Genomic DNA, 15,534 nt, shown 5'->3' on the forward strand with positions numbered 1-15,534 from the left:
ATTTTGCTACATGTTATTAATCATCATATTATACATTTATTGTATTTATTTTTATCATTTCCTGGGTAATGTTTTATATAAGTGGTGCCTGGTTAGTAAAACATCTTATTTGAGAGACAAAACATATAGATATGCTATTATTATTATTGTGATTGTTATGATTAGACAGCTGTTTCGTAAGCATGCTTTATCTTATTTATCATCCAGTGAGTGCAGTTATTATTTCCTTGGCTCCTTTAAAGAATAAAAACAACAGATATGTGATATTTCAATATTAAATGAGCCATTCTATAAAATGATAACTCTGACTCTTTGGTTTTCTAAGTAAATGTTTATGTCTCTGTACATATATATTTTTCAAGAAATTAGTAAAAAGTGAGTTTTAAAAAGAGGGGAGAATTATTTTAAAAAGTAGGCAAAATCTTTCGGAAAGTATATTAATAATAATTCTATATTATTATATTTATATATAATTATATCATATATATAATTATATATTTAAAATTATTTTACAGAAAAAAAACATTATATATATATATATTTCTTGTTTGTTTTTGATTTATTATTATTATCATCATCATCATTATCTACATTATTATTATTATTATTATTACATTGACGTGATTTTCTTTTTTTTCTTTTTAACTATTTTTTAAAATTTTTTTGGCCATGTGTCATTATTTTGCTGGTTGCCCCCGCCCCCATTTTTGAAACAAACCAAACCAATTTGCTCTGATTTTAAAGGGTTAAGTAAAAGAGTATAAGACAGTGTATCTGTAACTGTCTGTAAATTCCAAAATTACAGGTGGAGTGAGACCTTCTCTCGACCCATCTTCCCTCCAAAACTCGCGAGAGATGACGCAGCTTTCCGAAATCTCGCGGTTCTGCCAGAAGACGTGAGAGGCATCAGGCAAGATTCAGGATAGATTCAAAATAAGCGAATATTCACCTTTTTTGATCAAATATCGAGGTTTTAAACAGACGCGGGAGTTAAAATCGGTAAGTAGAAGCGGCGGAGTCAATCGGCTTACGTTTGATTGCAGCAGTTTGGGAGATTTTGATGTAAACTTTGTTAGCATGCTGGGCTAGGCCGTTCTGACTGTAATGTCCCGGATGTTTCGGGGCTGTTAGCTTAGCCGTTAGCCGCTCGCCCGCTTTTTAATTTTGGGTTTTTGTGTTTATTCGCTGCTTCAGTCTCTCCGGGGGATTAACGATGTCTGACAGCGAGGACAGCGACTTCTCCGACAACCAGAGCGAGCGCAGCAGCGACGGGGAGGCGGAGGAGGTGGAGGAGAATGAGGTATGCTAACCGCTAAGCTAACGATGCTAACTGCTCTGCAGGTAAACAATGAGATTTAACGAATAAATAACTAATAAACTCAAATATAAACGCTGCTAACTTATTCTACGAGAGAAGTTATATTACGGGCCGTGTTGTGTATGTTGTTGTTAGCTGGTATTGGTGAAATGCGTATAAATATATCTATTTAATCAGCGCCTTTGAGTAATGATAATCTAATTTAATGTTTTATTAATTGACTTTTTTGTACCGCGGATCCTATTTACAGCTACCCCCTTTCAGCTCCACACTAGGACACTCTAAAACACATATAAAATTAAAAATACACGGCAGAAAGGAACAAAAACAGCAAGAATCTAGGCAACAAAAATCAAACAATAACAACAATAATATTCACTTTTAATCTCATTTGTACAGACTTGCTTTTATATGATGTCGTCTATTTTAATTTATTTTAATCTATTTTTTCTATTTAATTTTATCTTTTAAATAATTTCTTCATTCTGACCTGATTGTGTGTAATTCTACCATTAGTGCTGTTATATCTGTGTTTACTGCTCATATTATTCAAACAGCATTTACGGTTTTTGGTTTGGGTTGTTGTTGTTATTTTTGTTCCTTTATAATTCTCTCTTTAATCCGTGTTATTGTTTGAATCTTATTGTTATGTCCTAACTGCTCTTGCTTCTGCGTTGCCTTTTTTGTCAAAACACCTTGTAAACTCTGCTTCTTAAAGGTGTTATATAAAGTTATTATTATTGATAATTACCGCTAGTGCCTGATCGATATATCGGCCGATATTTGGCCCATCTCAGATAAATTGGTATCGACTGATATTTTGTCTGATATGCATAATATGAAATGTTCATAATTAACAGAATGTAACTTAGAAATAAATGCTCAGATTAATTAAGAATGATCAAATATTTTATATTTTCATTATTGTATTTTTTTATATTCTAGCTTTTTACTCAGTGTTGTCCTTCTTACATATTTTATTTATGTTTCATTTTTTGATTTTTTGTGATTTTATTGCTTTTGCTCTTTTTGTCTATTTATTTGTGTTTGCTTAAAAAAAGTAAAATCTACTACGTTCAAAAAAGGAATATTTCATATGCGTTATGTCAAAGATTTAGGTAAAATTGACCCGAGCCATGAGTAATTTATGTCAGTTCATGTTTTTTTTTTTTTGCTTCTTCCGTAAAATTGGTCTTAAATTAAATTCCAAGCGGCAATAAAAAGGTCTTTAAAATGTTTAAATCGAACCTGCCTTAGCTTTAGGAACCCTGCTTTTAATACTTAAAGTACATTTTTATGATTATACTGAAATACTTTAATGGAATTTTCAGCGCAGGACTTTTACTGTATATGTTACAGTATATGTATATGTTATATGAGTGTATTTTGAAGTGTGGTTTTAGTACTTGTACTGAAGACGAGGATTGTCTCCACTGTTAATTTGTTTGGTGTTGATCTGTCTCCAGGAGGAGACGGGAAGCCCCGTGGGCAGCGACAAAGTAGCAGAAGAGGAGGGGGAGGACCTGGAAGATGAGGAGGATTACGATGAAGAGGAGGAGGACGACGATGAACGTCCCCGGAAGAAGCCGAGACACGGAGGGTTCATCCTGGACGAAGCCGGTACGAGTCGACTACTTATTCCCGTTGATCTCGTCTCTGCGTTAAAGTTTCCCTCAGACATCTGATGCTTTTCAGTGACAAAACCAGAGTCCCCGAGATCCTTTAAAAGTCTTAAAAGGCTTTGAATTGATCCCTCTGAACATAGAGCTTTAATTGGACTTATAATGTCTTTAAATTATTTTTCTTAAGTCTTAAGGTGTGAGGTACAAGGTAGATTTATTTGTCATTTTTTAAATCTATTTGAAAAAATAGAATTTGTCCCTGAATCTAAATAAATGAAATTAATTTAATTAAAAGTACTAAGACGTAATAGGTAAAAATTTTAAAAATCTTTTTTTCTGACACTGCATGGTTAAATCTCAAAATAGTAGGCTCATAGTTAATAATGATTGCCATAAGCCGCAGGAACCCCAAAAAGGAGCTTGAAATGAGTTTTAAAACTTTACCTCTAATCTGGCAAACTGGTTTTAGGATGTGGGAATGATTTTTTTCTTGATTTGGTGGAGTGGGATATGGGGATAATGTTTGTAAAATTTTATGAATTGATGTTTTGTATTTAATCAAATTCTTTCATTTATGGATTTATTTATGTATTCCACCTACCTGTGGACCTGTGGGACTGCGAACAAATAACAGCAGCTCTGCTAGAACCGTGTTTAATGCATCTCTCCTTGTTTTATAGTAGAAGGTTAATGTGTGTTTCTGTCCTCTCTGTCCAGATGTGGACGATGAGTATGAGGACGAGGAGGATCAGTGGGAGGAAGGAGCTGAAGACATTCTGGAGAAAGGTGAGGAACTCGACCCAATTGGGGGCAACGAAGACAGCTTTTACGTATTTTACTATGCAGGCTTCGTTGATTCCATTTTTTTATCGGCTGAGACAAACAGTCATGTAACAGGGAGTTTGTTTTTAAATCAACTCAACAAAAACACCAAGAAACACCGAATCTAGCTGAACTCTCTTCTTTCATTGAGACAGGATGAGTTTGAAAATGTGAAATTGTTCTTAGTGACACCTCACCATGTAAAAGTCTGTTTACATGCAGCCTGGAAGCCTCCCCCCAAAAAACACATTTTACTGATCACACAACTGATCGATAGATCGCAGCAAACTTACAGCTGCAGTAACAGAGGAGACAAACAGTCAAATGTTCAGCGGTGGAAAGTCACGGAGGAGAGAGGAGATTTTGTTTTAGTCTCAGTTTCAGTCAGACTTTAGATGGAAATCTTCATGAATCTTCACATCGCTCCGTCTCTCATCCAGCTGTTCTCTGCTGTTTATCAGGGGTGGACTTAGTGATTTCGGGGGCCCGGTGCCCCAGTCTAACTGCCTTTCTTTGATTTCACCCATTCTCTAACTGGAATGACGGTGGGCTGTTGGCATCTGTAGAAGTTGTTATGCTGTTCTCTACACCCAAATCTAACAATATATACATATATTTAATAAAAAAACAAAGTTGAATAAATTAAATGTAAATACAGGGTGAACACATAATTATATATTATTGCTGATCTTTTCCTTTTGTACCACCGGGCCTGAAAAAAATCTAGCGGAAACACTGTGTTACTTGCTGATTTTCAGGCTGCTGCGGGACAATAAAGTTCTGCAGTTCAAGAGAACTTCCTGGTAGCAACCAGCGGCGTATGGTAGCAATGCAGCATTGAATTGTGGGAGAACGAAGCTAGCTGAATGCTATTGATGAAGAAGTAGCCGTGTGCGTTAATATAGAAAATTGAGCGTGTAGTGCATCATGGTGCATCGTGATATCGGGTCAGATCAAATCGTTGATAATCATCCCCGCTAATTATGTATCTTTCCAAGTTTGAATTAAAAGTTCTCTTTGAAAGGATGCACTTGCCTTATTGTGCTGTATTATTTTAATATCAGGGATATTAAAATGGTCTTAAAACGATGTCGACAATAGAGCGAAGGGATGACGTGTTTTTGTAGGCCGACCAGGAAGTTAGCATCACACTGGTTCCCTCATCAAAAACCTTGTGGGATTTTTGAATGAAATTTTCGATTATCACCAAAAATAAGCTCTCTGATGAGCACGAGTTTATGATACTTACAGGGTTTGTTCAGTATGATAATCTTCACAGATGAACACCACTTTTGTGTGATTTGAAGCGTAAATAAAATCTCCAGAAGCAAAAAGTTGTCAGGCTATAAACCAACTACATCGTGGTCGCACCACTTAAATGTCACGACCCCGAATCATCAACTGCACTGTAGAAACACGTTAAAACACAGCTGAAAAATATTATAAATGGATAAATCTACATGTTTGACTGTTGCTGTAATGGCGACGGGTGCGTTTAATGAGTTTCTGTTTCGCTGTGATGACGTCGGACGACAAACATTGCAGTCCCGTTTAGCCGCTTGTTCGCAGCCGCCTATTTTAAGACGCGTAAAACCATAAAATTAAAAAAATGTGTTTTTGCAGAACAAAACGTTTAAACATCTTGAACCTGCTTAAACCACAAACCTTATTTAAGGCATTTTACCAAAAACATAAAAAAAATGCAAAAATGCAAACGGACTATTGCTTTTTAGGACTCATTACTTCACCGCTCGATAGTATCGCAATATTTTCTGGGAAAATACATCGTCCAAGAAAACGGGCTGGCATACAGCTGCATGAGGTTGCGCTGTCGAGCTGCTACAAAGTCCTTTCTTTATGCCGCCTTTTTTTTTTACACAGAACCAAACCACGGCAGTGTTTTTTTTTCGACAGCGAGCCGTTTTCGTGATGCTTCTGTAAAGTATGATATAATTTGGTGACTGGCTGGCAGCTTCGGTTGGAGCTGTTTTCTGAGTGTTGTCTGACTGAACTCTCTCTGTCTTATCGGTGTTCCTCTCTGTCATGCATGTCCTCTTCAGTTAACGGTAATTCTACTCCAGATTTACTCTCCCGCCCTGATGTTTTTTTCATGTTTATATCCATCTGAAACAAATGGAAATATCATCCATTTGATTAAAAAAACCATGTTTCCCAGAATGTATTAACCCCACCTCATCTCAGCACTTTGTGAGCGTGAAACGTAACGAGAGGAAGCACCGAGGGCAAAAATCCATGATTGGCTCCTTGAACAACTCACTAGTCCACGCCAACCGTTTCTGTTCATCACGTTTATTTAAAAAATGTGCACACACCTTCCTAACAACACTTTTTAAACATAATTTTATTGTTTGGTGTAATTCTGCAATCCAGAGGTTCGTACAGATTGTTTCAGACGTAAAGTAATTTCACCTCCAGAGAACCAAGTGTGATCATTTGCCTGACCCTGCTACCTGGTAGACGGCTGCGATGTGTTTATTTTTTTTAGTTTTTGAACTAACAGATGTGGTTGAAGCTTTTTACGTAGCACATGTTAATGCACAGAATCACTGAAGGCAGAAGGACAGTAGAAACAAAATCCACTGACGGCAGCACGTTTTCCTCCAGTCGACATGATTAACATCAAAATAAAAGCCTGAGAATATTCTGTATGTTCTTCTTGTCAACAGATCACCTGAAAATAATTAGGTTTTTTGTTTTTGCTCTGAACAATCAGCAGTCGGTGAGACAAAAACGAACCCCTTTCGTAGCTGAGAACAGGCCCTGAGTGGTTACACTGCAGCCGTTTGGTCGCTGTCGGTTGCAGTGCTCTCTCTCAGTACCGAAACAATTCCAAAAATTGTTGTTTTCATTTGTCATTTAGACAAAACTTGGTTCAGGTTGAACAACACCAGTTACTCTTGAAGAAATGCATGAAGCAGGGACGCTCATTGTGTTTTTTTGGGGGGGCCACATTCGCAAAATGACAGGAGGCCAGGGGCCCAGTCCCTGGAGCCCTTCACATGTTTCTTAAATTTCAGGATATTTCAAGGGTTTTAGCCCATTTCTTGGATTATCGCATGGTTTTAGCATTTCAGGACATTTTTTGGAATTTAGGACAATACGACGATTTAAACACGTTTCAAGGATTTTAGGGGGTTTCTAGGATTTTAGGTTATTTGTAAAATTTCAGCAATTTTTTTTAAGGATTTTAGGACATTTCTAAGATTTAATGCATTTCTAAGATTTAAGGACATTTCAAGGATTTTAGCATGTTTTTAAGATTTTACAGCATTTTTCTGATTTCAGTACAGTTTTAAGATTTTAGGTCATTTTAAGGGATTTGAGGACGTTTCCAGGATTTTAGGATGTTTCTAGGATTTCAGTAGATTTCTGTTTTTTAATACATTTTTAAGGATGTTAGCACATTTCTAGTACTTTAGGACATTGGTGTCTTATCGAGGACCTCTGTCGGGGGTGTGGGGGATCCTCCTGTGGCTCTTTTTTGATCAACAAGCTCTATTTAAAAATTTACAGTGTCAATCATTTTATTTTTTATTGTGAATAACAGAATGGTTTGGGGGCCACTGGCACCCTAAAAAGGTCCAGATTTGGTCCGCGAACCCTAAGTTGAGTATCACCGGCATAAAGTTTTTGAGAATTTAGTTAGAAAGATTGACAGATAGTGGAGTCACTGCTGATTGGTTAGAGCAAAACAACCCTCCCTGACAAATAGTTAAGATAAAAAATAAAAAAAAAATAACTGCAAACGCCCTTTATGTTGGTAAAAAGTCAAAAATGTAATAAAAACTGTACCCACTTGATATGAAAAGCAGGAGTGAAGTGTGGGTCAGTGCGCCCGTGGACGTTTTGTTTGTGCTGCTCTTTGACCTTTTCAAACCCTCACTGGCCTCATGCTTCTCTGTGCCGTACAGTCACCATTAATCTGTTTGTTTATCTGTTGTTGTTTTTTTCTCCCATCATGCTTTGTGTTGCTGCTGCCTGACTCTGCTCCTGTGTGCTCTGCCCTGATCAACAATGTCTTTTGGCTTCTGTCTTCACCTCCTCATCCTCCTCTTGGCTTCTGCTGCTTCTTTGCCTTAATCCTTTTCCTTCCTCTCTTCTCCTGACGCCTCTTTCCTGTCGTCTTTTTTCCAAACCCTCTTCTCCTCTCTGTCTCTTTTTTTTTTCGTTCTTATGTCTTTATGTCGTCTTCTTCTGCTCCTTCAATCTGTCCTCTCTTTCCTTGATCTTTTGTCTCTGCTCTCCCTCTTTCCTCCTCTTTTATCCTCCCTTTTCTCTCTCACTGATCGGTCCTGAGCAGAGGAGGCTGAGGGTAAGTCTCTTCTCAATTTTTCATGATTTCATCTGAATTTGTTTACTTTTCTTCACGTTAACCCCTCGTCTCCTCTCTCCTCCTCTCAGTGTCCAACATCGACCACGTGGTTCTGGATGAAGACCACTCTGGATCCAGGAGGCTGCAGAACCTCTGGAGGTAACACCTGCATCAGCATCTTTGTAAACAGTCCTCCGGAAGTAAAAGTCAGATGGTTTTTACGAATTTTCATTGTAGGAAGGTCTCAAGAAACTTTTTTTAGGAACTGCAGGATCATGGGGGTTATTTTATGGAGTCTCGCCATTGGTGTGTGTCCCAAACAAGTTCTCGGGCTAGAGCGGCCCGGAAAAACTGCTTGGCGGGATGTTAACAAAAAAAGCCATTTTTATTGCTGTGTCTGTGTGGCGTGGGAATAATCGAAAAAACATATTTCCTGCTGGGACATAAACAGCCTCTTACATCGGAAAAACAACTTGGTAACTTGGATATAATTTTTATAACGCAAGTTGCTGACTTGACGCCATAAATGCATAAGTTTTCATACACGCAAAACTGTGACACAAAGTGCTTCATACGATAAAACCAGAAGTTGGTAACTGAGGAAATGCTACCATAAGTGAGGGAACACAGGATAAAAAGGATAAAAATCAATCAATATTAATAATAAGTAAATAAACAAATAAATAAATACTCTGAATAATCAAAAAAGGTAAATGAAAGGATAACAGCACAAATATTACTGTAAAAATGATAAAACAATGTACCATCTAGTAAAACAGAATAAAATGCATAAATACATAGTCAATAAATAAACAGGTTAAGTTTAGTTAAAAACAGCAAATTTTAAAGATAGATTTAAAGATTTACATTTTAGACAGAACCAAACAACGGCGGCACCACGTGGCTCCAGAGTGTGGTTTTAGACAGCATGCTGGCATCGCAGAAGCAAAAGAGGCGTGACGTTACACACAACAGTGTGAACCTCTGGTTTGACATTTAACATACACACCAGCAGGGCTCTCAAAACAATAACAATGACATAGCATGTTAGTAACAGTCACGTAGCGGCCGTTTTACGGCGTCTGATCTCATCTTCTGCTCGGAGGGTACGGAGCTCCTCAATGTTTTCCATATTTGTGGACATTTTTGCTTTTTTTCATATTTGAGTTAGCTGCTCACTGCTACTAGCTGCTTTTTAAAGCTCCCGTGTTAGGTCGCACTCGTAACACTTGGTCAAATGTCACACCTGTCCTGCCCAAGACAACTCTGTCCCTCCATTTCACGATCGTAGCTTTTATACTAAATGGCAAGGTGGTATAATGACACGATATTCTGTTAGATCGCTTCTTAAAACGCATTCTTATGGACTTGCTTTAATATGATGTCTTTTTATTTCCTTTTATTTATTTTCGTTTATTTAACTTATTTTATTTGTTTTATTTTCCTTTTATTTATTTAACCTATTTTATTTGTTTTTTTTCTTTTTATTTATTTAACTTATTTTATTTGTTTTCTTTATTTTAGTTCCTTTTAGTTGTGGTTTTGTTTGTATAATTTTTTATTGACACTAAGGATCCTGCATCTTGTATAATTTGTCCTCCTGTTTTAATTTTATCCCGGCTCTACCGTAGTTTCGTCCTGCTGCTGTTCAGTGGGAGTGTTTGGTTTTCTGTTGTTGTTTTGCCTTCTACTGTGTCAAAGCACATAGTAAACTCTGTCTTTAAAGGTGCTTTAATTGAGTTTGTATTATTCCTGCCCTGTACAGGCAGTATAAAAGAGGCTTCGGTTTAGTTCCTGTTTCTGTTTCTCAAACTCTAAGTGTCATGTTGTATAATTAGCCTTAAAACATTAAAAACATTTTAAGAAATTCTCGCCCGGACTCTTAAAATTGATGCATTTAAAGAAAAGTACTTTATTGCAGATTACATAAACACAGTAGAGGTCTGAGAGCTTGTTTTTAAACAGTCATTGTTTGACCCCTTTTAATTCATTATTTTCCTCTGCAGTGGTTTTGTATATTTGACCAAAAAAAAAAGTTCTTCTACACCTTAAACTCAAGAAAGCCTGGCAACCCCATGGGACACAGACAGAGACAGGTGTTGAAAGAGGATGTTACCGACTGCAGAGTTAGCTCCAGCAATTCTGTGTGGAAACTGGCTTGAATTCACTTGTTTTTCTGCTGTTATTGTAGGAATTCAGGTCAAATCTGCAATAAATTTGGTGTCATTTATGTCGATTTATAGTAATTCCTGGGAAGAAGCAAAGTCCTGCCAGGGAGTGTTTTGTTGGCAGGAGGATCCGTGTTCTCGCTGCGAGACTCCAGCTGAACCTCACAACCAGCTTTTATCTGCAGGACATTATTACAATAAATAGCTCTTGAGTTAGACAGAAGCAGTTTTTTTATAGTTACTTTTGGCTAACGTGTGTGTCTGTGTGTGTTTTGTGTGTTGCAGGGACTCCAGAGAGGAGGCGCTGGGTGAATACTACATGAGAAAGTATGCTAAGTCCTCGGGAGGCGAGCAGTGAGTATCCCTTTCTTCAGCTTTGCTGTGTGAAAACATTTTTCCAATCTGTGTAAACAGCTCTTGATTTAAATTAAACTAGACTGTTATGGACCCTAAAGAGTCTGCTCTTCAGTGAAGTCTAATAAAAGCTGTAACATCATACTTGTGTTAACTCTAACAACAAGCTGCCAACTGATTTTATTTCTCAGGATAAAAGGGTCCATTGCTGTTTTTTTCCATCCTAAAATACGTCTCTGGTCACGGTTCCAGAAGTTCTGGTGCTACAAATAAAGATCATTTCTTATTACAATGTTCACGTTGGTCCCAATGAGATTAAGAATCTCTTTTTCTAAGGAGACCTGGCCAAGACAGTCAGCAGCATACACAAACATTGTTGTAACTTTTCTTTAATGGAAAATTTAATTCTGTAATAAAGCACTGATCATTAAATATCTTTGTACATTCATAAAAAAACCTCGAAAAGTCCTTGCAAATAGCAATTTTCAGGCCTGGAAAAGTATTGTAAAAGTAAATATACCCTGACAGTTTTGGGAAAGTCATTAAATTTTGTTTCACAATATGTATATAGCACATGATGTGTTCAAGGAAAAAAATCTTAAGATCATTTCTGTCTTATAAATGGTGTCATTTTTGGTCATTTTCAAATAAAGGTGCCTTCTAAACCCACGGCTCGCAAGTTTGGGATGCATGCTTTCTTTGAAAATCAAACACAGCACAGGTTGGGAAGGCATGTGTTCTCTAAAAAATGTGGCCTTTTTTTTCTTAAAATGTTTTTTTAGACAAATTTAATTTTAACAACAACAAATTTACAGTAAAATAAAAACAGCTCCCCTAAAGCCCAAATAAAATGTTTTAGTCCCTCCACAGTGCTTAAAAATATTTGACATGCCTCTCCCTTTTTTCACCCGTAATTAAAAAGAACAGGTAAGTACTGACGGTCGTTTAAGAGATTGTATGGTCTTGAAAATTTGCTTCAAAGTCCTGGAAAAGTTATGGAAAAGTCCTGGAAATGAATTGGTGAAAATGTGTGTGAACCCTGATCTGCAACGTAACAAGTGACTGGAGATAATCAGTGAGTGAAACAAGTGCTGTGCATCATTGACTTTTTGTTTTTCTTCTGTGGCGTGCAGTTACTCCGGAGGGTCCGAGGAGCTCTCTGATGACATCACTCAGCAGCAGCTACTTCCTGGAGTCAAGTATGTGAACGCTCATCAACCAATCAGCATCGAGACACCTGCACAGATCGGGAAGTTTTTTTCATGTTAAAAATGTGTTTTTTTTGTCATCAGGGATCCCAACCTGTGGACGGTCAAGTGTAAGGTGTGTGTTCACTTAAGCACACACACACACACACACACACACACCATCACAACTAAATGAACACACACTTTTCCTAATTTTTTCCTGCCTTGTTAGATCGGAGAGGAGAGGGCGACGGCCATCGCGCTGATGAGGAAGTTCATCGCCTACCAGTTCACCGACACAGTAAGAAACAGCACTTTATTTTTCACTTTAGTTTTTTAAATGTTTTGAATTTAAAGTGTGAGAAATTCGATGTGCAGGTCAGAGACAGCTGAGTCTTCTGGCAGGTATTTAGAAAATAAAGTCCAAATGCAACCTGAAAAACTGTTCGAAGGTAAAGCAAAATTGGATTTGTTTTTTTATTTTAAACTGTGGCTTGAGCTTTAATTGTTGAATTTCTAACTAAACATGATTTTACTGCTGACGTGCTGCAATATTTAAACTGTTTTGAAACTGACAGTTAACATGATGTGGAAAGTTCGCATATTTTATCTTTTCAGCCCTGTTTTTATTTTATTGTTTGTTATAATTACTGTTTATATAGGAAGAAAAATGCCAAAATTAATGAATATAAATATAAATGATCCAATAATTAAATAGCTATGTCAATAACTGTACCAGAAATATTAAAAATATGTTAGTACATTAATTAAATGATTAAATGATTATTTCTGTTGTGGGTTACTTTTTTTTGGAGTAGCCCCTGTATTAATTATGTAATAAAATTATTTAATTCCTCTGTTTTATATATATTTATATAATTTAAAAAATATATATTTTTGCATTCATTATTATTGATTTTATATATATATATATTGATGTATTTATTCATTTTTATTTTAATCATGAAAATATAACATACATAAATATGGAAATACATTGGAATAGAATGCAAAGAGAAAATAATACAGAAATCAATCATTTTAAAATAAATAAAGAATAAATGCAAAAATAAATAATGCATTTAAAAATTAATAAAAATAAATAAAAAAATAGCAAAGAAAATAAGTGAGGAAAAGACTACAAAGACAAATTCATAAAGAAGCACAGAATTAGCCACAAAGCAACATAACTAATTAAAATATCACCATAATCTGCAGAATGCATGAAAGCTGAGGAGAATAACTTCACTAACGTGACCTCTGCACCCCACAGCCTCTGCAGATCAAGTCTGTGGTCGCTCCGGACCACGTCAAAGGTTACATCTACGTGGAGTCGTACAAGCAGACGCACGTCAAGGCGGCCATCGAAGGCATCGGCAACCTACGGATGGGCCTCTGGAACCAGCAGATGGTCCCCATTAAAGAGATGACGGACGTCCTCAAGGTCGTCAAAGAGGTCACCAACCTGAAGCCCAAGTCCTGGGTCCGTCTGAAGAGAGGCCTGTACAAAGACGACATCGCTCAGGTACAAACACACAGACTACACCAGCAGCCCCAAAACATTTCCATGTGAGATTAAAGCTGCAAAAAATATGAAAAACATGTCTTTAGTCCACTTTTAGTCAGCAATTTAATGAGATGTGGCCCAATAATGAGCAAGAAAGAAATTACCTTAAAATATACAAGAAAAAAAGAGTGGTCAACACTGAAAAGAAATCCTGTAAAATATTTTTGAATATATAATTGCTAATGTATTTTTAGACATTTTTCCTTTTTCCCTTTTTTAAAATTTCCCCATTTAAAAAAAAAAACTGGTCTTTCTCTTGTCACCTTTTACTAATTTCTTGCAATTGCAAACTCCCTCGTGTTTTTGAAAAAATCGAACCAATTTGCTGAGTTTTCAAAGGGTTAAACAGCTTATAAAAGGCATCTGAATGCACCTCATGAAAACTGATATTGGTCCAGGTTTCAAAGAGTTAACCAAATATATAAGTAGAAAGTCCAATTTATCTTTCTCAAGTTCCATCTTCTCAAATCTGAGGATTTCATGCCTTTCTTTGAATTCATATCACAGTAAATTGAATATTTTCGGGGGTATTGGGGCTGTCAAAACAACACATTTAAAGAGCATCATCTTAATTCAACATTATTACATTATTAATATATACATTATTAATTACATTATGTATACATTATTTGTTGAAGTGACCTTTAAATAACAATTAGGAATGAAATTGTGTGCTTCTCAGAGGAATTTAAACTAATTATACTAAAAAATAAGGAGTTCTGCTTTTGACGTCGTCTTGTTTTCTGTCCAGGTGGACTACGTGGAGCCGAGTCAGAACACCATCTCTCTGAAGATGATCCCCCGAATCGACCTGGACCGCATCAAGGCCAAGATGAGCCTGGTAGGACAAACACACGATAGTTTCCCTAAAATCCTAAAATCTGAACTTTAGGCCTTAAATCTCTTTGATGCAATATTGAAGGTGTTTTTATTAGGGCTGTCAAACTATGAATTTTTAAAAAAATTGCGACTTATAGCAGAATTTCTATAGTTAGTCAAGATTAATCCCTTTTTTAAAATTTTCTATTCCATTATTCTGCTTTTCAAACAGTTTGGAAGTCCATATTAACTAGGTAAAACATTTCTTACCAGATTGTCTTGATGTAAAGGGGAGACTCGTGGGTACTCACAGATCTAGGGATGATAACAATTAATCAATTAATCAGTGGTTCAGAATTAAATCAAACGTAAAATTTCATTGATTCATTGATAGGCCATGAAATGCTGTTAAAATATCTGCAGTGTGTCGCTGTGAGCTTTGACTGAGGATAAAACTCAGCCTGAAACTTGGAATGTCAGCTGGTAATCAACGTGATTCCAAAAATTAACACCATAATTATGAACCTTAATAAAATCATGATTAGCACGTTAACGTTGCTGCCAAGTGGCATGTGGGCTGACATGGTGTCTCCTCTCATTAAAAAGAAAAACCTTCTAATAAGGCAGATTTGTTTTATAGGTCAAGTCAATCAGAATACTGCAAACATATCCAAGTATTTTAATATCAAAAATACATCACAGTATTTAAACCTTAGGCCGCAGGACGCATGCACAGAGATTGGCCTGTCACCCAGCTGCCTTGTTGCCATGGTTACGGAGACTCAGACGCCGGTTTTTAAAAACGTTAGGGAGTCCGCCCATGAAAACAAAAAAAGATGGAGGTGTCTGTAAACAAAAGACTACAAGGTAAACTAATCCGACTGAACAGGAGCACCGGAGCGCGCTCTGACCCGCTGACTGCTGCTTCATGAACTTACAAAGGTATATTTGCGCCTCGCTGTTAAACAGCCCGACCGCTCGCTCAATCGGACATGTCTGACCGGACTAGCTCCGGCGCTCATTCGGAGATTTTAGACCGCGCTCGCTCCGACGCTACGTCAGAGATGTCCGACCGCTCCCGCTCCAGGGCTCATCGGAAATGTCCGACCGCACTTGCGGCGTTCCTTCAGCGATGTCCGCCCGCGCTCGCCCAGGCGCCTCATCGGAGATGTCTGACCACACGCGGTCTGTGTGCCGAGCTTTCAAAATGAGTGCAGAATGCTGCTGCTCGAATTTTAACAGAACAAATCGTAGGTCAGGCATCGCTCCAATTATCGCCTCCCTCCATTGGCTGCTGTTAATTTTAGAATTGATTTTGAGTTTCTTTTGGTTGGTTGGCTGAAC

General features: G+C 37.1%; 1 protein-coding gene across 2 annotated transcripts in view; it reads left to right on the top strand.

Annotated features, from left to right (window-relative positions):
- Positions 1 to 840: 840 nt before the first annotated feature.
- supt5h (SPT5 homolog, DSIF elongation factor subunit) overlaps positions 841 to 15,534 on the top strand; it is a 33,584-nt gene continuing 18,890 nt past the window's right edge. The window contains exons 1-11 of one of the 2 annotated variants that reach the window (XM_088078462.1): positions 841 to 999; positions 1,195 to 1,300; positions 2,785 to 2,938; positions 3,658 to 3,726; positions 8,185 to 8,254; positions 10,549 to 10,617; positions 11,751 to 11,816; positions 11,910 to 11,940; positions 12,037 to 12,105; positions 13,078 to 13,329; positions 14,123 to 14,212. In XM_088078462.1, coding sequence (XP_087934588.1) covers positions 1,214 to 1,300; positions 2,785 to 2,938; positions 3,658 to 3,726; positions 8,185 to 8,254; positions 10,549 to 10,617; positions 11,751 to 11,816; positions 11,910 to 11,940; positions 12,037 to 12,105; positions 13,078 to 13,329; positions 14,123 to 14,212 — 957 coding nt within the window. In that variant the 5' untranslated portion in view covers positions 841 to 999; positions 1,195 to 1,213. Of the gene's footprint in view, positions 1,000 to 1,194; positions 1,301 to 2,784; positions 2,939 to 3,657; positions 3,727 to 5,997; positions 8,096 to 8,184; positions 8,255 to 10,548; positions 10,618 to 11,750; positions 11,817 to 11,909; positions 11,941 to 12,036; positions 12,106 to 13,077; positions 13,330 to 14,122; positions 14,213 to 15,534 lie in introns of those variants that run through there. The other variant, XM_088078463.1, reaches the window with a different exon arrangement.

The sequence above is a fragment of the Plectropomus leopardus genome, chromosome 6 (assembly GCF_026936395.1).
Source record: "Plectropomus leopardus strain MGB_pleo_1.0 chromosome 6, ASM2693639v1, whole genome shotgun sequence".
Classification (NCBI taxonomy): Eukaryota; Metazoa; Chordata; class Actinopteri; order Perciformes; family Serranidae; genus Plectropomus; species Plectropomus leopardus.